The 24,239-nt window shown below is 37.4% G+C and overlaps 1 protein-coding gene across 4 annotated transcripts in view; it reads left to right on the forward strand.

Moving 5' to 3' along the window:
• The window catches only part of BLTP3B (bridge-like lipid transfer protein family member 3B), a 120,705-nt gene extending 106,259 nt beyond the window's left edge, over positions 1-14,446 (forward strand). For all 4 annotated transcript variants that reach the window (XM_045872770.3, XM_045872769.3, XM_045872773.3 and 1 more), the window contains one exon: positions 667-14,446. In XM_045872770.3, the coding sequence (XP_045728726.1) occupies positions 667-786 (120 nt within the window). In that variant the 3' untranslated portion in view covers positions 787-14,446. The remainder of the gene's footprint in view (positions 1-666) is intronic.
• The last annotated feature ends 9,793 nt before the right edge of the window (positions 14,447-24,239 follow it).

Raw genomic sequence — 24,239 nt, forward strand, 5'->3', positions numbered from 1 at the left:
TAGTTTTATCATTAAGTCTTCATAGGTAGGGGTTAGAGAATAGTTCCAAGAGGATAATGTACTTGAGCTGAGTCTTAATGTGGGGAGGGAGACCTATTGGCCATCTAGATGAAAAGATTTAATAAGATATTCAGAATATGGGTCTGTAGCTCAAGACGGAAGTTCGTGCTGGATTGAGTTATGTGATAGAGCCATAGGAGTAGATGAGATCATCTAAGAGTGACTCAAGTGATAAGATGACCAATTATGGAATCTAACAGCATAGTAAAATCTAATGGTTCTTAAACAGCAGAGGAAAAGAAGAAAAGTCTGTAGGTGGAAAGAGATAAACATGAAAGAGCTGAGGCATAAGAGGCGAAAGAGAGAGGCTTAGGAAGGAGGAGCAAGGTCAGCAATGTGTAAAACCACAGAGAGGTCTGGAGAAACTGAAATTAAACAAAATCACTATTAGATTTGGAAATTAGGAGTGAATTCTTGTTTTAAATTGCTGGGCCAAAACTTACGAACATTTTAAAGTGCTTCTCAAAGCAATTTCAGCTTAAGTGCACTCTCACCAGTATTGGGTATTTTTACTCTCCCAAGTTTCACACCTTTAGGTACTATATGAACAGTATGTATTTTCTGAAAATGATTAAATTCTCTTATTTTCCAAATTTATCATTTCAGCTCATGGAAGAGAATGAATCTCTTAAACAGGAATTGGCCAAAGCTAAAATGGCTCTTGCAGAGGCTCACTTGGAAAAAGATGCTCTTCTTCATCATATAAAGAAGATGACAGTTGCATAGCAGGAGTGGCAGTCAAAAATTCAAATTATAGCTCTGGAGTAGGGAGGTTATATTTATAATGTTATGTTACCAGTTAGTGGAAGACTTTCCTTTTCATGAAAAGACAATAAAATGAAATAGAATGTGATGAAGTGGTGACTGTTCCAAAGCCAGTTTAGTTTCTAAGTATTAGGTATGGCATTACAATCTTCTGGTTGTTTTGTGTTTTGGGGTTTAACCAAACTCTTAAACTGGTGTGATAGAGGGAAGTCAACACATACTGTAAAATAATCACATGTCTAATGGAAAGAAGATGTCATTTCCTAATTTTGATATCACATTATAGGCACTTTTTAAAAAGAAAAATGGAAATCTGTTGTGTTCTCACAGATTGCTGATTTTATTTATCACTATTTGTTAATAATTACTATTATTTACAAAGATTCAAATGCTTTTAGGGCTAATGTAATTTAAAATGAGGCTTACATTTTAAATGTTATTAGAATTATGTACTCAAATCTATAATTATTTAATTACTGTGGGAAAGTCCAATCAAGTTAATAAATTATATTGACTGGGTTCAAAAATTCAAAAATCATCACCCTCCTGATCTTATAAAGTAACTTGAGAATGTGAAAAAGAAATAATTAAAATGATGAATAAATTGTGTAAGTTAAAGGTATAATTTTCAGCTAAAAGGATCATACAAATGTAAAAATAAAAAGCACAAACTGTAGAAAAGCAAAACATTACAGTATATGGCCAACTGATTTAAAAAGCATTACTTGTACATTCCTTTAAACAGTTATTGTTAGAAGTAAAAGAATAATTTAACTATCCTAAATTTGGCAGCATTTGTAAGTATAAGAATTTTAATTAATACTATTTATATTATTTCTTTACCTTTATCTTTTCTCTGAGGGGAATGTTTTCAGAGAATTTTCTTTTCATATACGTAAAATAATTTCATACCATTCTTGTAGTATCATTAGGTAGATGTTTGCACATATTGTATTTATAAAGCTAGTTTTGGTTAAAGGTGTATGTGACATAAATACTATCTTCTATAATAAGAATAATTAGTAAATTTTGAATTCTATTTTCTAGGGATAGTTAAGGTTGAAACCAACATGAGAGAGAAAATCATGCATTATGAAATAAGTTTATGAGTGTTTAAGAAACAGACATTTTTAAAGATTTAAACTATATTTCTGATAGAGTTAAACTAAGTGGGGTCTATTTTAAAATTAACATTCTTAAAACATAAATATATCTAAGCTGTAACATGAAACAGCTCAGACTATTCTTTCTTTAAGATACTTGAAAATTTTAAACAACATTATGTCACTTTATGGTGCTTTGCTTGTTTGGCATGACTTATATAGCCATCCCTATATCTGAATACTTGGATGAAAAAACATGTTTCATTTACATTAAGTGTTGGAGTGATTTAGATTTCACTGAAAACAATACTGGCTTTTTTTTTTTCCTTCTGTAACATCCATTTTCAATGACATTATTTAAAAATACAGACCCGGGGCGCCTGGGTGGCTCAGTTGGTTAAGTGACTGCCTTCGGCTCAGGTCATGATCCTGGAGTCCCGGGATCGAGTCCCGCATCGGGCTCCCTGCTCGGCAGGGAGTCTGCTTCTCCCTCTGACCCTCCTCCCTCTCATGCTCTCTGTCTCTCATTCTCTCTCTCTCAAATAAATAAATAAAATCTTTAAAAATACAGACCCTGTTTTGGGAGCTAAGGATATAGCAAAGAAAAATTAAATTGTTAATTTTTTTACCTCAGAATATTTTAAAAATCACATTAAACCATATTAATCTAAAACTATATCGTAGTCTTAGATTAAAAGCAAACGTCTAGTTAAAGATTTAAAACATACAGCTTATATCCATAGTGTAGAGTACTTTTGATTTGTAGGTATGTATTCAACAAAACAGCCTCTTATAGAAAAGCAGGATTGATGGGACATTAATGTCTTCACAGCTGACAGTTTCTCAGGATTGACCTATTTGCTCCATAGAAGTTTTAAATTTATGGTGTAATCATTTAGTGTTACAGAAGCTGAATGTTTTCCTTATTCCTTTTCAGTTTACTTGGCCTTCTCAAGGAAAGTATATAAATAATGGAGATGATAATTAACATGGGTCTGGGTGTTCTTGTATGCTTTGTTGGATTTTTTTAAATTTATAGTGAGTACTATTTTTATATAGATTTAAAATTCATAAAGCACTTTGAAAAACATTATCTCATGTAATTCTCACAACAAATCTGGGAGGTAGGTATTACTCACATTTTAGAAGTTAAAAAAAACAAAACAACAAACCCAAAGGCTTAAAAAGAACAAGGGATTTGACTGACATCACAATTAATAACTTGACCTTTTGATTTAGATCCCAGTTATATGCTTTTATTTTACCTTTGTCATTAATTCACAGATTTTGCCAGAGGTAGGGAGAGGAATCCCTTATTTTCTTTTGTCTGTTTTTCTTTTAAAGATAAATATATTTTTAATGGTGTGTGTGTGATGAGTGTATATTTTTCAAACTACTTAAAAGATAGTGGGAAAATTTTTGTTTATGTTAATCCCAACCTTTTTCAGGGTGAGAAATATAGGAATAACCCTATGATAAACTTACTAGTTATTTAATGACCATAAATTAGGAAAAAAGTTGCCATAGTTTGATTTTTTTTTTTTTCTTCTAAATCTGTAGCAGAGATGTTAGTGATCAGGGAAGGAAATGGTAATCATGTTTTGCCTTTTAATTTTATGTACGTCAAAAACATTTTCTTGGTATCTTGTATTTTTTTCTTTTCTCATTTTGTCCTGGAATTTCAAAAGACCACCATGTGACATTAGTTGTGATAAAGTGTTATTTTAATTTAAGCCATGTAGGAATGGCTATGTATTATTGCACAAAAATATATGTGGAAAAATTAACCAGAAACTCCTTTCTGGATTTTTATTGTAGTTATTTGATATTTGTCACTACAGGAGTTCCACTTTAACAAGTGTTTTTTAAACCTCCACTCTAATCAAGGCATTTCCTATTTCAGTGAATGGTACCACTATCACCCTGGTTCCCAAACTAGTAACCTAGAACTATTCTTAGACACTTTGCTAACTCTTCCCACCCCCTGTCAGTTCTTTACCAGGTTCTGTCACCTCTCAAATGTGTCTGCGTCTCTCTACTCACCACCTCCCTAGCTATAATCACACCTTTTGCCTGCTTTACTGCAGTTGCCTCCTACCTGGTCTTCCTACAGCTACTCTGGCCCTCCTCTGATCTACTCTACTGCAGGCAGAATTCTCTTTGGAAGTGCAGTTTTAATCAAGGCAACCCTCCACCCCTATTCTCACCCCTAGCTTAAGACATTTTAATGGCTTTTTCTTGCTCTTAAGATGAAAACAAAAATATTTATGTGACCTATATATTAGAGCCACTATTTACTTTTTAGTATAATTCAGGGCATTAAAAGAGTTAATGTCTCAAAACATTAAAACAATGGCTGACACATAATTTTAAAAATACTCAATAGGGGCGCCTGGGTGGCTCAGTCGGTTAAGTGTCTGCCTTTCCTCAGGTCATGATCCCAGGGTCTTGGGATTGAGCCCTTCATTAGGCTCCCTGCTGAGTGGGGAGCCTGCTTCTTTCTCTCTCTCTCTCTGCCATTCCTCCCATTTGTGCTCTCTGGCTGTCTCTCTCTGTCAAATAAATAAATAAAATCTTTAAAAAAAAAAAAAAAACTCAGTAGAGGTTAGTTGTTATTACTACTGCTTAACCTCATTGCACTTGAAGTATATGGAATAAGTGAGAATTAAACTGCTTCTTCTACCATAGGAACCTTGTTCATGTTCCTTTGGCTTGAAATCCCTTCCCCTGTTCATTGCTGAGTTGAATTCTTATTTGTATTTCAGATCTTAGCTTATTTATCACTTCCTCAGGGAAGCATTCCTTAATTTCAGTCACAGAGTAAGACCCACTCTTGTATATTATCACATGAACACATACCTCTACTTAGCATTGAACATCTTTGTAATTTTATACATATTTGATTAATGTAGACTCTAGACTGTAAACTCCATGAGGACAGGAATTGTGTTTTTGTTGTCTGTGTTCAACTTTGTATTCCTTACGCCTCATATCGTGGTTGGTACATAGTAGGTGCTCAATAAATCCGTTGAAAGAATAAAATGAGTGGATAAGGTATCAAGGATATTTTCTAGGTATTACGTTTTTCCTCTCAGTTGGATTAAAAGGAGATGGAACATAGGAAGAAAGTAGGTGGTGGTAGTTATTTAAAGGGTCAGACTCTTTGAGTCCATAGTGAAAGAAAAAGGTGGGGAATGGAGAAATTTGCCATACTGTTCTCTTCAGAATTTTTAATATCTGAACTTATAGTTGATTTATCTCAAACCATCACAAAATAGAAAATTAGCACATCACTTCAAAAAATTGCTACAGTGCCAAAATGTCATCTGGCTTTGATTGTAACATATGGTGTTGTGGCTGTCAAGATCTGACAGTCCTATCAGCTAAACAAAATGGAAATAAGGCCAAGAGAGTAGTGGCTGAAATAGTTTTCAATTTTGACAAATTGACTAATACCCAAGATCAGTTATGCCTAATTCCTTAAAGTACAAATAATCTCACTTCAACTTGTGCGTAAGGATGCTAAGAAAAGTCAATTTTTTAAAAAAGATTTTATTTATTTATTTGCCAGAGAGAGAGAGAGAGGGCCTAAGGGAGCAAAGCAGGGAGAACGGCAAGTAGAGGGAGAAGCAGGCTCCCCACTGAGCAAGGAGCCCAATGGGAAACTCGATCCCAGGACCCTGGGATCATGACCTGAGCCGCAAGCAGACACTTAACCAACTGAGCCACCCAGGTGTCCCAGGAAAGTAAATTTTGAGCTATACTTAAGTTTACTTTTAGAAAATGTAAAATACTGGAAGTTGGAATTACACAGGATATAGAAACACTAAAGCAATAATTAATGTTTTTAAAACACTCATTTCTTCATTAAATTATAGTAATTGATAATTTTTTTCTGCCTTTTTAGAGAAATACAAAAGGTAGCAGGAAGCAAAAATGTAAGTGTGATAGTTTTTATCAACCATTAGATATTATCTAATGAATCATTGTATAGTGGGGGGAAATTCATGTTACTGTTACAGTATTGAAATTTAGCATATGTATTGCTAACACTATTGTATAGTTGTGTCAGGTTTGAGAATTTGAAACTTAGAAAAAAGAAATATGAAATCAACTTAATATCTTTTTTTCTATTTGTATAATAAAACATGTGCAATAATTCTTTGGTCTTAGAAGAAAACATATCACTAAATCACGAAGAATTAACTGGGTTTTAAAATATTAGAAACCATTTAGACAAAAAGGCAATACTATAATACTTATAAATTAGATTTTATTTTCAATTTGCTTGTGTCATCAAAAGTCAATTCATTCTTTACAAGTTATACTGAACTGAATGTTAAGTAAAATTTCTCATTCTTAATTCTTTACTGTGTATATGAAAAAATATGCTCATTTAGTGAAGAAATACTTGAGCGTTAGGGAGGTTAGGAGAGTACAATGAGGTGATTTAGTCTTTATCTTGCAGCCATCCGGCAGAATTGTTTTGGCTGATAAGACAGAAAACTCAGATACTGAATCACAAATGTCATCCAGAATAAATGAGAATGAAAAATAGGTATATGAAAACTTAAATAAGTAGAGACTACAAGTATCTCTGCAGGATATGAGTGAAAATATAGGGGTATGATCAAAGCCCATCATTCACAACATTTAAAATCACTCCAATAAAGTAGATAGATAGTATAATCAGAGCAGGAAATTTTGAAAGTAACCATAGTAAACAAATACAGTGTAAGGAAATTGGAGAGTAGTCCAATAATAAAGCACTTGAAAAAGATTTATGGTAAAGAATTCACTTGAATTATAACCTAAAGCAAAAAATTGATATGGAAATTCTTAATGTGCAAAAATTGGCACATGCAGAAATTCAATTCTTCAATAAACGTTATGCCCACAACTATTAAGATTCTAATTTCAACATGAAAAGTGAGGTGAGGACATTCACTACTATTGGAGACATTTTATTGGTATAGCAATAATACAGCATCTTAGCATTCTGTCCAAATTCAATATATTTACTTAATAATACTTACTAGCATTATTAGCACAGGTATGATAATCATTTGCTGCTTTCTTCACTCTGGTTATTTTTACTTCATCCCTTGCAGTTGAACAAGAGATTTTCCATATAAAACATTAGAGTTACGAAGGCAAAAGGGTCTAAAGAGGGATATGGAATAGGCATGTTAAGCAACTTTTTAATATCCCATTTCTATAAATTTCCCAAATTTAAGGCATTCCCATATTATAGTATCAATATAAAAACATGGCAAGGCCAAGTATATTAAAAGTAGTAGCATTTTGCTGCATTAGTACAGATATTTGAGAATTACTGTAAACATATATGTAAGCCTTTTCCATAATTTTAGTGGCCCACAGTTAATACTTAGCAATTTTTACATGTATCTTTAATAAGTCCCCTCCCCCTTTTTGGCCTTCAGAATTCAGTTTCTTGTAAAAGTATGTTTTGCTGAGTAGGCTTTAGCTTTGATTTTGTATCTGTCCACTTTTTGTGTAGCTTCATTAATGCCCAGAGGCCATTATAGTATGACCAATTTTAGAAACTGAAGCACAAATAATATAAGAATATACACTGGTGATTTTACATTCATTTTTCCTTCCTGCATGTACAATCAATATTGCAATATTAAGTCAAAGAATAAAACTGTGGAAGAGTTAGGAAACTTAGAAGTCCTCTAATTTGGCTTCCCACCCAAAATCAGTCCAGAGTTTCCAATGGGGAGTCACCAAATTACAGCTGAAATTCCTAATGAGAAAACCTACCCCATAAACCTTTCTGTTTTAAGTAGTTCTAATTGGCCATTTTTTTCCTATTTGTGGAATTAGAATAGCTCCCTTTTACTACATCAAGGTCCTACAGTTTTCATTCACATTACGAAAGCTGTTACATCTCTTGCCAAGTCTCTTTTCTAGGCTCAGCATCCCTAATCCTTTATTCTTTGAAAGACAATTTCCAAAGACCACCATTATTTGTCATTTGGATGTACCTCAATTTGCCAAAGTCCCTCTTAAAATTTTGTCATTTAAATGTTTGGATGCTTCTGTCTACACTTAAAAGAAAACCCACCTAAAAGTAGTGATACCCTTAAAGTTTTAAATAGAAGTAGTTTAATATTACAAAACAATACATCTGGAGATAGGGTGGTTCTGGATGCTCATTGATGTTACGAAGGATTATATTCTTTCATTTCTGTCATCCTCACTGCAGGGGATTTTAGCCTCATACTTAACCTTCTCATGGTTGCAAGGTGTCAGCAGCCATCCAAGAAAACTACACAGCCACATCCACGGGGTGGGGGAGGGGGAAGAGAGGGTGTTTTTCCTCTTTCCCTTTTAAATAAAATGTCCCAGAAATTTCTCAGCAGATGCGCCCTTTTATATCGAAATACATCGCATTCCTGCCTAAACCACCGTTGGTTAAACTTGATCACTTCCAGCGCTGCTGTGCAGATGCTTCTCTCAGTATGTAGCCACGCAGAGCTGTGAGAACCTGGTTAAAAGGGGCTCTGCCTACCAGACAGGAGGGGAAGCAGATAGATTTGAGTAGAATCAACAGTGCTAGTCACCAAAAGCAAATACTTAACACCATGGTCTGACTGATGAATATAATGGGATTTATTTATTTATTTATTATTTTAAGATTTTATTTATTTACTTAGAGAGCATGAGAGGGGAGAGGGTCAGAGGGAGAAGCAGACTCCCTGTTGGGCAGGGAGCCTGATGTGGGACTTGATCCCGGGACTCCAGGATCATGACCTGAGCCGAAGGCAGTCGCTTAACCAATTGAACCACCCAGGCGCCCTACAATGGGATTTATTAACATGAAACATGCTTAAAAACTAGTACATGACAGGCAGAGGGTCTGGTTAGGATACCAGCTACCTATTCCTGCCCACATGGATTCAATCTGGTGGGGGAGATTCACAAGTAAATTTCAGTTTCAATATGATATGTTAAGTGACATGATAAGTGCATGTAACCCAGTATTGGGAAATCACAATGCTCCCCAGAGGAAATGTCCTCTAAGCCAAAGTCTGAAAGAAGTATCTGTTGGCCAAGGAGAAGTTTTTAGCAGTGAACAGGTTGGAGATGAGTATATATATTGGAGCTTGGTTGCTTTCAGGAGAACCACACTACTAGTCCAGATGGTTCTTTTTAGGGTAGTCCAAGAGTATATTTACTTGGTTTTTAAAACGCTTCCTCCTTCCATATGTAATTTGTGCTGATTTGTAACCATCAGGACTTCTCCATTCATGTGCATTACTACTGATTCAGGTCTCCTTATCCTATATATTTGTAATTTATTTCTTAAACCTGAACATAAGTCTTTCCATTTGCCTCGTTCACGTAAGACCAATTAGTCTAGGAGTGAACAAAATTTTTTTCTGTAAAGAGCTAGATAGTATTTTTTTGCTTGAAATTCAATTAGCCAACATATAGTAGTAGTACATCATTAGTTTCAGATGTAGAGTTCAATAATTCGTCAGTTGCATATAACAACAGTGCTCATCATGTCACGTGCCCTCTTTAATGCCCATCACTCAATTACCCCATCCCCCCCACCTCCCCTCCAGCAACCCTCAATGTATTTCCTATAGTTAAGAGTCTCTCACGGGGGCACCTGGGTGGCTCAGTCGTTAAGCGTCTGCCTTCGGCTCAGGTCGTGGTACCGGGGTCCTGGGATCGAGCCCCGCATTGGGCTCCCTGCTCCGCGGGAAGCCTGCTTCTCCCTCTCCCACTCCCCTGCTTGTGTTCCCTCTCTCGCTGTGTCTCTCTCTGTCAAATAAATAAGTAAAATCTTAAAGTCTCTCATGGTTTGTCTCCCTCTCTGATTACTTCCCATTCAGTTTTCCCTCCCTTCCCTTATGATCCTCTGCACTGTTTCTTATATTCCACATATGAGTGAAATCATATGGTATTTGTCTTTCTCTGATTGACTTATTTAGCTCAGCATAATACCCTCCAGTTCCATCCCCATGGATGTAAATGGTAAGTATTCATCCTTTCTGGTGGCTGAGTAATATTCCATTGTATATAGATACAGATATATATACCACCTCTTTACCCATTCATCTGTTGGTGGACATCTGAGCTCTTTCCACATTCTGGCTATTGTGGACATTGCTGCTATAAACATCGGGGTGCAGGTGCCCCTTCGGATCACTACATTTGTATCTTTGGGGTAAATACCTAGTAGTGCAATTGCTAGCTCATAGAGTTGCTCTATTTTCAACTTTTTAAAAAACCTCCATACTGTTTTCCAGAGTGGCTGCACCAGCTTGCATTCCCACCAACAGTGTAAGAGGGTACGCCTTTCTCCTAATCCTCACCATTTATTGTTTCCTGTCTTGTTAATTTTAACCATTCTGACTGGTGTCAGGTGTATCTCATTGTGGTTTTGATTTGTATTTCCCTGATGCCAAGTGATGTGGAACATTTTTTCATGTGTCTGTTGGCCATTTGGATGTCTTCCTTGGAGAAATGTCTATTCATGTCTTCTGCCCACTTCTTGACTGGATTACTTGTTCTCTGGGTGTTGAGTTTGATAAATTCTTTATAGATCTTTATCTGATATGTCATTTGCAAATATCTTCTCCCTTTCCATCGGTTGCCTTTTGGTTTTGTTGACTGTTTTCTTTGCTGTGTAAAAGTTTTTTATCTTGAAGTCCCAATAGTTCATTTTTGCTTTTGTTTTCCTTGCCTTTGGAGATGTGTCTAGCAAGAAGCTGTTGTGGCCAAGGTTGAAGAGGTTGCTGCCTGTGTTCTCTATGATTTTGATGGATTCCTGTCTCTCATTTAGGTTTTCAGCCATTTTGAGTTTATCTTTGTCTGTGGTGTAAGAAAATGGCCTAGTTTCATTCTTTTGCATATGGCTGTCCTATTTTCCCAGCAGCATTTATTGAAGACACTGTCCTTTTTCCATTGAATCTTCTTTCCTGCTTTATCGAAGAGCAGTTGACCATAGAGTTGAGGATCCATTTCTGGGTTCTCTAGTCTGTTCCATTGATTGTATGTGTCTGTTTTTGTGCCACTGATGATTACAGCTTTGTAATATAGCTTGACGTCTGGCACTGTGATGCCCCCAGCTTTGGATTTCCTTTTCAACATTCCTTTGGCTATTCGGGGTCTTTTCTGGCTCCATACAAATTTTAGGATTGTTTGTTCCAGCTCTATGAAAAAAGTTGGTATTTTGATAGGGATTGCATTGAATGTGTAGATTGCTCTGGGTAGCATAGACATTTTAACAATATTCTTCCAATTCATGAGCATGGAGTGTTATTCCATTACTTTTGTCTTCCTCAATTTCTTTCATTAGTGTTCTGTAGTTTTTAGATTATGGATCCTTTACCTCTTTGGTTAAGTTTATTCCTAGGTATCTTATGGTTTGGGGTGCAACTGTAAATGGGATCAGTTCCTTAATTTCTCTTCTGTCTCATTGTTAGTGTATAGAAATGCAACTGATTTCTGTGCATTGATTTTATATCCTTCCATGTTGCTGAATTCCTGTAAGAGTTCTAGCAATTTTGGGGTGGAGTCTTTTGGGTTTTCCACATGGAGTATCATGTCATCTGTGAAGAGTGAGAGTTCTTTGCCAATTTGAATGCCTTTTATTTCTTTTTGTTGTCTGATTGCTTACACTAGGACTTCTAGAACTATGTTGAACAACAGTGGTGTGAACACATCCCTGCTGTGTTCCTGACCTTAGGGGAAGAGCTCTCAGCTTTTCCCCCATTGAGAATGATATTTGCTGTGGGCTTTTCGTAGATGGCTTTTAAGATATTGAGGTATGTTCCTTCTATCCCTACACTTTGCAGAGTTTTAATCAAGAAAGGATGCTGTATTTTGTCAAATGCTTTTTCTGCATTGAGAGGATTTTATGGTTCTTGTTCTTTCTTTTATTTTTTTTTAAGATTTTATTTGTTTATTTGACAGAGAGAGAGCACAAGTAGGCAGAGAGGCAGGCAGAGGGAGAGGGAGAAGCAGGCTCTCTGCTGAGCAGGGAACCTGATGTGGGGCTCGATCCCAGGACCCTGGGATCATGACCTGAGCCGAAGGCAGATGCTTAACCACCTGAGCCACCCAGACGCCCCTTGTTCTTTCTTTTATTAATGTGATGTATCACATTGATTGATTTGCAGATGTTGAAGCACCCTTGCAGCCCAGGGATAAATCCCACTTGGTCATGGTGAAGAATCCTTTTAATGTACTGTTGGATTCTATTGGCTAGTATCTTGGTGAGAATTTTGGCATCCATGTTCATCAGGGATATTGGTCTGTAATTCTTTTTGGTGGGGTCTTTGTCTGGTTTTGGGATCAAGGTGATGCTGGCCTCATAGAAAGAGCTGGGAAATTTTCCTTCCGTTTCTATTTTTTGAAAGAGCTTCAGAAAAATAAGTATTACTTCTTCTTTGAAGGTTTGGTAGAATTCCCCTGGGAAGCCATCTGGCCCTGAATTCTTGTTTGTTGGAAGATTTTTGATTATTGCTTCAATTTCCTTGCTGGTTATGGGTCTGTTCAGGTTTTCTATTTCTTCCTGTTGCAGGTTTGGTAGTTTATATGTCTCTATGAATGCATCCATTTCTTCCATATTGCCTAATTTATTGGCATATAGTTGCTCATAATATGTTCTTGAAATTGTTTTTATTTCCTTGGTGTTGGTCATGCTCTCTCCTCTTTCATTCATGATTTTATTAATTTGGGTCCTTTCTCTTTTCTTTTTGATATGGCTGGCCAGAGGTTTATCAATCTTATTAATTCTTTCAAAGAACCAGCTTCTGGTTTCGTTGATCCCTTCTACTATTCATTTGGTTTCTAGTTCATTGACTTCTGCTCTGATCTTTATTATTTCTCTTCTCCTGCTTGGTTTAAACTTTATAAGCTGTTCTTTCTCCAGCTCCTTTAGGTGTAAAGTTATCTTGTGTATTTGAGACTTTTCTAGTTTCTTGAGAAAGGCTTGCATTGCTATCTACTTCCCAAGAGCTACATAGTATTTTGTGGACTGTGTAGTCTCTGTTGCAGCTACTCAACTCTGCCCCTATAGAGTGAAAGCCCCACAGACAATATGTAAAGGAGTGGGCATGGCTATGTTCCAGTAAAGATTTATAGAGGAGGTACTTGGCCATCGTCTGTCAACCCTGATCTAAACCTAGACTACCTGTGTTATTCCAGTCCCAGGATAACTTACACACAGCACAGGAAAGTGAGATTCTATATATCTTCCTAGTCAGTCTTCCATAGAGATGCTGACCTGAGAAAGAATGTGGATCTGTAATTAAATTGTATTAACCATGCGACTTGATCAGAGTCCGTGGACAAAGCTACATGCCCAGATACTTAAGCTCACAAGTTCATTCAACATTTATATATTACACCTCCTTCCTTAGTTATCTCTCTTACTTCCACCCACATTCTCAAGCAGTGCCTTCTTGGATGGCCATACAGTTTTATCCTTTCATTATCATTATATTAGAGTGGTTTGGTGCCTTTGACAAACTGTTTTGTCCCTTTCCAACCCTTCCTTGGTGATAACTCTAATACTATTAAGTTTTCTTCCAGAGTATGCATGTTGTCTCTATGGTCAAAAACATGTGAAAACAGAGGGCACTGATGGCATTTGTTGTCTGACCTCCTATGTTCCACCCTCTGTATTAGTTTTCTGTTGCTGCCATAACAAACTACCACAGAGTTATTATTTCACAGTGCAGCAGGTCAGAAGTCTGGGTATGGTGGGGCTCAGCTGGGTCCACTTCTTAGGGTCACACAAGGCTGAAATGAAGGAGTCAGCAGAGCTGCATTCCCTTCTGGAGTCTTTGGGGTGAATCTGCTTCCAAGCACATTCAGTTTGTTGACCAAAATCAGTTCCTTGCACTTTTAGGACTGCAGTCTCATTTCCTTGCTACTGCCTTCTCTTTTTTTTTTTTTTTTAAAGATTTATTTATTTATTTGAGAGAGAGAGAATGAGAGAGAGTACATGAGAGGGGGGAGGGTCAGAGGGAGAAGCAGGCTCCTCGCTGAGCAGGGAGCCTGATGCGGGACTCGATCCCGGGACTCCAGGATCATGACCTGAGCTGAAGGCAGTTGCTTAACCAACTGAGCCACCCAGGCGCCCCTACTGCCTTTCTCATCTGAGAATTGTTCTCAGCTTCTAGAGGTCACCACGTTCTTTAGCTTGAGACACCCTTTCTCCATTTTCAGAGTCAGTAAGAGCAGGTTGGGCCCTTCTCACACTTTACATCTCTCTGACCTCTCCATTCCGTCTCATCTCTTCTCTCTCTACCTGGAGAAAGATCATCACTTATAAGGGCTCCTTTGAATAGCTTGGGCTCACTTAGATAATACAGGATAATCTCTCTGTTTAAAGGTCTGTAACCTTAATTATATCTGCAGAGTCCCTTTTGCCATGGAAAACACTGTAAAGTTCTGGGGAGGGAAGTGAATCTTTGCAGGTCATTATTTCGCTTATCACAACCTACCTCCTTCCCTCCCTCCCTCCCTCCCTTCCTTCCTTCCTTCCTTCCTTCCTTCCTTCCTTCCAAGTAAACTCTACTCCTAACATGAGGCTCAAACTCATGACCCAGAGATCAAGACTCCCATAGCTCTACCTACTGAGCCAGCCAGGCACCCCTCCACTGAGTTGTAAAATATCATCTGAGCATATTTTTAAAATGTTACTTCTCATTATTTTATTTTCCAGTTATACAAATTACTTCACATTTACATTTATGTAATCACAAAACACTTTTTGTCCTTAATAGATCATGAGCATTTCCCCCATATCACTCAGGTCTTTATAATTTTAATTATATAATACTTCATTGAATAGATATACTAAAATTTGCTTAACAATTGCTCTATGATTAATCACTTAGGTTTTCCCTAATATTTCACTATTGTAAATAACTCTATAATGAACATTTTTGTGCCCAAAGATTATCTACATGTTGAATTAATTTCTTAGGATAGGTTCTCAAAAGTAGAACTGCATTAAAGGCCATGAATTTCTTATGATAGAAACTACTTACCAAAAGGCTTAAACAGTTTGTATCCTCAGAAGCACTCTTAACTGTCATAAATGTCATCATTAAAAACGAAGCAAACAAAATTGAAATGAAAGGACATTACAAAGTAACTTACAATCATATGAAGAAATTAAAATCTCAGTAAAGGTAAATACATAGGCAATAATAAAAGCTAGTATTATTGTAACAATGGTGTGTAACTATACTTTTTGTTTTCTATAAGATTTAAGAGACTAATACATTTTTAAAAAAATAATTATTAGTCTAAAAGCTAGTATTATTGTAATTTTGGTTTGTAACTCCATTTTTTAAAAAGATTTTATTTATTTATTTGACAGAGAGACAGCGAGAGCAGGAACACAAGCAGAGGGAGTGGAGAGGGAAAAGTAGGCTTCCCCCTGAGCAGGGAGCCCGATGTGGGACTCGATCCCAGGACCCTGGGATCATGACCGGAGCTGAAGGCAGATGCTTAACGACTGAGCCACCCAGGCACCCCTCCATATTTTGTTTTCTATATAATTTAAGAGACTAATGCATTCAAAAATTACTAGTTTATATTTTTGGAGACAAAATGCATGAAGATGTAATTTTGTGTGACATCAGCAACTGAAAAGAGTAGGGACAGAACTGTTCAAAGAGCAGAAGCAGTGAGAAGTGGTTGGAACCTGAATATAATTTGATGGTGCAGCCATTGGGGATTTACCATTGGATTGGATGTGGTTAGTGAAATATGAGTCTAGGGTTGGTCTGTGGTTTCTGACCTGAGCAATTTACTGAAATGCTTAGTGGAGTGTTCGACCTCTCTGGACTTGAATCATTCATTTGTGATCACACACCCATATTCAGCAAAACAAAATTCCTGCAGATAACCCTCTTCCTTAGACAAAGTTAGGAATCATCTACTCTTCCTTGAGCACATCTCTTTGGCGGGGATGGGGGGTATTGTGGGGGAGGTTTGACGGATTTTATCTCCTTCCCTAAGTAGCTTGGGAGAATAGCAAGGAGGAAAGGAGTATAGATAAAAAGCAGAAGAGGTTTAAAAACTAAGCTCTTTGCCACTCTAGTGTTCAGAGGTTAGAGAGGTGAGGAAGAATCAGGACAGGAGACCCAGAAGCAGTGACAGTAGGAAAATCACAAGAGTGTGGGGCCCTGAAAACCAAGTGAAGAAATTGTTGAAGTGGGGAATGATTGTGTTAAATGCTCCTCAAAGGTCAAAAAGATGAGGAGTGAAAATTGACCATTAGATTTAACAATGTGGACATGGTTGCGTGGCTTTCAAAACAGCATCCACTAGAGTGGTGGAGGCAAGACTTACTTGCAATGGGGCACAGGTGAGGATAAAAGTGAGAAATTGGAGAGAATGAACATACGTAACTCTTTGAAGGAGTTTTACATTAAAACATAGGCTGCTCATATAATTTACAATCCAAACTGGACAACATTTGAAAAGAGCACCATTAATAATTAAGGCAAGTAACAATCGAGTATAAACTGGAACTGTCATGACAAATGATTAAATGTCCTTTCATGAAGGAAAGGAGAGAGAGAGGGCTATAACAAAGGGAAGGGGGATAGAAAAGTTTGGTTTGTTTTTTGTTTTGTTTTGTTTTTTAGGAAGGGAGAAATAGTAGCTAATAGGAATGATCTGATAGTGAAGGAAAGTTTTATGATGGCAAAAAAAGACATTTTTGGAGCAATGTCTTTGAGTAGGCAAGAGGGGATGGTATATGGTATGCAAGCGCAAGGGCTGGTTTTATTTATTTATTTATTTTTAAAGATTTTATTTATTTTTTAGAGAGCGAGCGCGAGAGAAACAGCATGAGAGGGGAGAGGGTCAGAGGGAGAAGCAGGCTCCCCACCGAACCAGGAGCCCGATGTGGGACTCGATCCCAGGACCCTGGGATCATGACCTGAGCCGAAGGCAGACGCTTAACCATCTGAGCCACCCAGGCGCCCCACAAGGGCTGGTTTTAGCCAGTAGCACAGACAGAGTGCAAAGAACATGGGGACAAATGCAGGTAGGTGAGGTGATGTCATGAGAGCTTGAAATTTTCGTATGTATGTTTGTATTTTCTCATTGAAATAGGTGGTGAGGTCATTAGCTAAGAGTGAGGATTAGGGATGTATGGTTGGAGGCCAAACAGCATTAGGGTCCGATTGCAGTAAATAAATTAAGTGAGACCAATGGTTGTGTATTTTACTCAAGCCAGGTTTTAGGTATAGTCATAGAGCTAAAAATTAGATTTAATCAGGGTTTACTTTTTTTTTTTTAAGATTTTATTCATTTATTCGACAGAGAGAGACACAGCGAGAGAGGGGACACAAGCAGGGGGAGTGGGAGAGGGAGAAGCAGGCTTCCCTCTGCGCCGGGAGCCCGACGTGGGACTCGATCCCAGGACCCTGGGACCATGACCTGGGCTGAAGGCAGACGCTTAACGACTGAGCCACCCAGGGACCCCAGGGTTTACTTTTTAATCAAGTGCAAAATAATAGAAACGCAAGAGAATTCAGAGTGTATGCAAGGGAATTATTTTTATCATTTGGCCATTTAATAATTTTTATCATGTGACCATATATAATTTAACCTGGTGTGTTAGTTTCATAGGGCTGCTATAACAGAGTACCACAAAATAAGTAGTTTAAAGATTTATTTATTTGACAGAGAGAGAGAGAGAGCACAAGCAGGGAAGCAACAGAGGGAGAGGGAGAAGCAGGCTGTCTGCTGAGCAGAGAGCCCTATGCAGGGTTTGATCCCAGGACCCTGGGATCATGACCTGAGCTGAAGGCAGACTCTTAACCGACTGAGGCACCGAGGCACCCCGCATGTCCAACTCTTGATCTCAGTTCAGGTCTTGATCTCAGGGCTGTGAGTTTAAGCTCCTCATTGGGCTCCCTTAAAAAAGTAAAAAATAAAGAGCAACTGGAATGATCTTAATGCAGATATGTCACTCTATTTAAAATACATCATTGATTTTCAATATACTTAAAATAAAACTGTAAATCCTTAACATGGCTCCAAGGCTTGGCACAATTTGACTCCTGCCGAACCTATCTTGTGCTTATCTCCGCTCTAGCCTTAGGAAATGCTCACATTATTGTTCCTTCTGTCTGCAATGTTCTTTTCCCAATTCTTCATTGTCTAAGCACTTCTGTTTTCAATATCATTTAACTGTTTGGTTTTCAGTATAATTTGCAGAGATACTTATTAAAAATAAATAATAAGACTTAAAATTTGTTTTACTGGATTAATTAATTACCATCAGCTCTTTCATAACATGATTTCCAACGGTGATAACACGCTCAGCCCTTTCTGAGTTGTTTTTTTATTCTTCTCTCAGTTTTCTGTAATGTTTTCAAAAAATTTTTCAGCAAGGGCATGTGGGTGGCATATTTTTTTCTAAGGATTTTTATGTCCAAGAATGTGCCCTCATTAAAAAAAAAAATGATAGTTGAGTGGGTTTTTAATTTCAAGTTACAATTTTTTTTTTCCTCTCATGGAGGAGGCACTGTTGGTTGCCTACCCAACAGCCATTTTCCCTTCTTTCTTATTAAGAGAACTCTGATTTTGTTGGGTAATCCACCCTTCTCCACCCAGCCATGCACTTTACTAAGCCAATTGCATTCCCCGTAAAAATGACTGGTTTAGGAATGGGCATGTGACACGACTCCAGCCAGTGAGATCTTTCTTCTTCTGCTTGATATGTCTACTTGTAATGCCTGGTACTGTAGGACCATCTTATGAACAAAAAGATGAGTAACTCAAGACAAGACTGATCCCCTAAGCTTGGCAAAGCAGAATTATGGGAGGAACCTAGGGTCTTTGAGCCACTAAATTAACTAACTCAGAGCCAACTTAGAAATTCTTATGTGAAATAATAAATCTGTTTTATTGTTTATACTGATCACATTGGGTTTTTTTATTTCTCCTGGTACACAACTTTTAACTTTATATATTGTTTCATTGCCCCTTCAGGGAAGTATGGGGTCAGCATGATACTTGTTTCTTTGTACACAACTTGTTTTTCTTGATTGATAGTTAGAATTATTCTAAAAAATATTTAAAATTAAAAAAAAGCCTCTACAGCATGTATAATCATTGGTTTATATTTTTCTTGGCACTTGGCTTTTTAACTTGGCAGATTCAAATCTAATACTAAAAGTTTTCTTCAATTATTTCAACAATTCTTGCTTTTTTTCCTGATACTTCTCATCTTGCATATTCTTTTTTTTTTTTTTTAAGAATTTATTTATTTATTTTTGAGAGAGACAGAGCACAAGAGGAGGAAGAGAGGCAGAGGGAGGAGCAGACTCCCCACTAAGCAGGGAGCCTGATGCAGGGCTGGATCCCAGGACCCCGGAATCATGACCTGAACTGAAGGCCGATGCTTAACTGACTGAACCAGGCAGGTGCCCTGATCTTGCTTTACATTTATTTATTTTTATTTTTTTTAAAAGATTTTATTTATTTGAGACAGAGAGAATGAGAGAGACAGAGAGCACATGAGAGGGGGGAGGGTCAGAGGGAGAAGCAAGCTCCCTGCCGAGCAGGGAGCCCGATGCGGGACTCGATCCAGGGACTCCAGGATCATGACCTGAGCCGAAGGCAGTCGCTTAACCAACTGAGCCACCCAGGCACCCTTGATTTACATTTATAACCACCGAACAACACTAGATCATCAGGGCTGCCTAGTAATCCCTCCATATTCACAGTTCTGCTCTCCCAACTATTTCATGCTTCCTCTCCTCTTTCCACAGAACTCCAAAACTCCTCTTTCCGCTGAAGCCCATGTCTTTGCTTATTATTTCACTGTGAAGATCAAAGCAATCAAAAGAGAATTCCTACATTTTCCTATTTTGTGTCACGTACCCACTCAGATCGCCCTTCAGAAAGGATGCATTGCCCAGTTGCTAGGTATGTGCTTGGCTGATAGCTTCCAGCTGTTAATGATTTCAGTGTCCACTTCAGCTTTCAACTTGAGGCCATGGGCTTTTTCAGTGGCCCCAGTCAACGACAGAGCAAGGTAGTAGGCAAGGATCTATCCGTTTCCATCCAAGGTGGGACTCCTCTAATGAGCCATCTTAACTCTAGAGCTGGTCAAAGATTGTCAGAACAGCATCACAGAAGTCTATATCATATCTGATGGCTCCCCTGACCCTTGTCTTTTCCTTTTATAGGAGTTGCTCCCCAATAATCACTTTAGGCTCCTCATTCTGTCTCAGTGTCTGCTTCCTGGAAAACCTAAACTCCCTGAAAGTCCCTAAGTCTAACCTCTAACGATGTCTGTGCCTATATACACTACCTTGCGTGAGCGAATCACACGGCCTGCCTACTTTGGCCAAATTCTCAATTTGCGCATTGAATACCATTGCTTCTAAACCATTCAAGACCTTTTTCTTTTGAAATGTTTTCCTTTTTCTCCTACATCATCAATTTTTCTTTCTCTATTATTATCATTATACAAATGTAAAATTCTTAACCTAAAAAACAAACAAAAGACTTCCCTTGGCCATACATTCCTTTAGCTTCTGCTAATTTTGTCTGCTCCTCTCTATGGAAAGACTATTCAAAGTATCATCTGTCTCTTTTTCATCCTTTCCCATTTATCTTGAACAAACTCCAATTAGGCTTTGTCCCTTCCATTCCACTGAAATTATTCTTGTCCTATCTCCACTTTGCTTCAGGTCTCAGTACTTGTCTGGTCTCTCAGAAGCATTTGACACAGTCTATCATTTCTTCCTTTATTTTATTTATTTATTTTTTAGAGAGGGAGAATGGAGAAGGAGAGTGAGAGAGAATTCCCAACAGGCTCCAGGCTCCACACCCAGCTTGGAGCTCGACCTCACAACCCTGAGATTATGACCAAAGCCAAAACCAAGAGTCATCTCTGAGCCACCCAGGCATGCCAAGATTTTCTGTTCTTTAAGTGTAGAATTGTACATATTTTTTAAATAATTTTTTTGGTTCCAGTTTTTTTTTTTTACTTCATTTCTTTCCTTTCTTTCCATTATGTGAAGTACCAGAAAAAGCTTTAGTATTTCTTTATTTTTAAAAAACAATATTTAGTATTCATTTACAATAATTCAGGATCTGTGTTAACCATTTTCAGGTGTGCAATTTAAATAATTTAGTTTGGTGTAAAACCCATTTTATTTTCTAGTGATCACTTGAAAAGTTGTGGATAAACTATATGCTTCATCTGTCCTATAATTGTTCCAGCTTTCAGTATTATGCTTATCAGCATTTAGTTTTTGGAAACTATTTTTTTATGTTTTGAAAATGGAAACATCTGTTCATCTTCAATTTCTGGCAATGCTTGTGTCTCCATTTCTCAAAATTACTGACAATGATTCTATCCTTACATTACCTAGTATTGTTTTATACCAGTAGAAGTAATTCATCTGTGGTTAAAGACTTGAACCAGTTTAAAGGAACAATCTATATTCTTACTATGCTTCAGTTGTCTCATAGTCATGTTTATTCAACCCTCTTAAATTTGAAAATTTGAAAGTTCTTCTTCTCTTTCTTTTTTTAAGTAGCCTTTATGCCCAGTGTGGAGCCCAATGCAGGGCTTGACTTCACGACTGTGAGATTGAGACCTGAGCCAAAATAAGAGGCCTAACCAACTGAGCCACCCAGGCACCCCTGAAAATTATTATTCTTTTTTTAAAGATTTTTATTTATTTATTTGAGAGAGAGAGAGAGAGCACAAACAGGGGGAGGAGCAGAGGGAGAAGCAGACTCCCCTCTGAACAGAGAGCCCAATGTGGGGCTCAATTCCAGGACCCTAGGATCATGACCTGAGCTGAAGGCAAACACTTAACTGACTGAGCCACACAGGCGCCCCTGAAAATTATTATTCTTAATGAATATAATAAGCAACACAGTTTACAACACAGCTTGAGTTTACTACCTCAAGCAATAGGCTTTTCCTTCAAATATTTTCTAGATGCAGTAAAAAAAGTCTAAAATATTCTAATTACCACTTTTGTTTTAAACTGTGTAGTAAAGAATATGTTTTGTTTTAAAGATTGAATTTATTTATTTGATAGAGAGAGGGAAAGAGCACACAAGCAGGGTGGGGGGAAAGGGGCAGAGAGAGAGGGAGAAGCAGACTGCCCACTGGGCAGGGAGCCCGATGCTGGCCTCCATCCCACGACCCCGAGATCATGACCTGAGCCGAAGGTGGACGCTTAACCACCTGAGCCACCCAGGTGCCCCATGAATATTTTTTTTTTAAGAAAGATTAATCATACTTGTTTGGCTATTATGGTATTTAAATTTTGATAAGTTGTATGCTTCAGTGGAAGATACTGAACATAATTATTTTTCCCTAAATATTATTCTGTTCTGCAGGATTAAAAATGAAAGGATTCATAAGGATAGACATATAGATCAATGGAACAGAGCTGAGAATCCGGAAATGAACCTACGCTTATGTGGTCAATTGATTTTCAGTAAAGGTGTCAAATAAATTCAACAGGAAAATAATAGTTTTTTCAAGAAATGTTTTCGGAATAACTGAGTATCCATATGGAAAAGAAATGAACTTTGATCTTTCTTTATACCATACACCTAAATTAATTCAAAGTGGATCATTGACCTAAAGGGCAAAAACACATACATCCTACAGAATAAAGTATAGGAGAAAAATCTCTGTGACCTTGGGATAAGACACAAAAAACATGAACCATAGATGAAAAAACTGATAAACAGGCTTCAAAAAATTGAAATCTTTTACTTGTCTACAGATATGATTAAGAACTTTTACAATCCAATAATAAGATAAACAGCTCAATTTTAAGAAATAGGAAAAATATCTGTACAGGTGTGTAACAAAAAGCTGCTTGACTTCATTGGGAAATAGGGAAATGCAATGAGATACTACTACACACCCATTAGAATACCTTAAATTAAAAAGACTGAGGGGTGCCTGGATGGCTCAGTAGGTTGTGTCCAACTATTGATCTCAGTTCAGGTCTTGAGCTCAGGTCTTGAGGTCAGGGTCGTGAGTTCAAGCCCCACGTTGGGCTCCATGCTAGATATGGAGGCTACTTTAAAAGAAAAAAAAAAAAAAAAAACCTGAAATGCTGAGGCACCCAGCTGTTTCAGTTGGTGGAGCATGTGACTCTTGATCTCAAGGTTGTAAGTTTGAGCCCCATATTGGGTTTACTTAAAAATAAAATCTTAAAAAAAAAAAAAAAAGACTGAAATGCCAAGTGTTGGAAAAGATATATACAACTGGAACTCTCCTACGTTGCTGGTGGAAATGCAGAGTGGTGCAGCCACTGGAAAAGTCTGTCAGTATCTTAAAAATTGAAATATACACCTACTACATGACTCAGAAATTCCATTCTTAGGTATTTACCTAAGAGAAATGAAAACATATGTCCACACGAAGATTTGTACACAAATGTTCATAGCAGCATTATTCATAATAACCAAACAATAGAAACAACTCAACTATCCATCAACTGGTTAATGTATAAAAAATAAGGCATATGTATTTGATAGAATACAATTCAGCTAATAAAAGAGTATAACTATTGGTATATAGAACAATGTGGAAGAATCTCAAAAACATAAGGGCAAGTAAAAGAAACCAGACACAAAAGACATATGAAATATGAATACAAAATTCTGGAAAATGCAGAAATATAATAGCAGAAAGCAGGTGTTTGCCTTGTGGCTGGGGATGAGGGACAGTTTGACTGCAAAGGGACATAGGAGAATTTGGGGGGTGATTAAACTGTTCTAAAATTTGATTCCAGTGGTGGTTGCACATCTTGATATATTTACCAAAAGTCATACAGCCTTACACTTATAATGGGTGAATTTTATGTTCTATAAATATGCTTCAATAATGATTTGAAGGGTGTATACATTAAATCTCAAGGTGGTTTCTTTAAAAAAAAAAAGGATTGTTATTTAGCAAATAAATTGTTGCCGATGTGCATCAATTTAAAATGCAAAACGGGGCGCCTGGGTGGCTCAGTCGGGTAAGTGACTGCCTTCGGCTCAGGTCATGATCCCAGGGTCCTGGGATCGAGTCCCACATCGGGCTCCTTGCTCTGCAGGGAGCCTGCTTCTCCCTCTCCCCCTCCCCCTGCTTGTGTTCCCTCTCTCGCTGTGTCTCTCTCTGTCAAATAAATAAAAAAATTTAAAAAAATAAATAAAAATAAAATAAATAAAATGCAAAGGAGTGCCTGGGTGGCTCAGTTGAGCCTCTGACTCTTGATCTCAGCTCAGGTCTTGATCTCAGGTCATGGG

The sequence above is a fragment of the Mirounga angustirostris genome, unplaced genomic scaffold (genome assembly GCF_029215605.1).
Source record: "Mirounga angustirostris isolate CCGP_5_RB_7025 unplaced genomic scaffold, mMirAng1.0.hap1 SCAF_5, whole genome shotgun sequence".
Lineage (NCBI taxonomy): Eukaryota > Metazoa > Chordata > Mammalia > Carnivora > Phocidae > Mirounga > Mirounga angustirostris.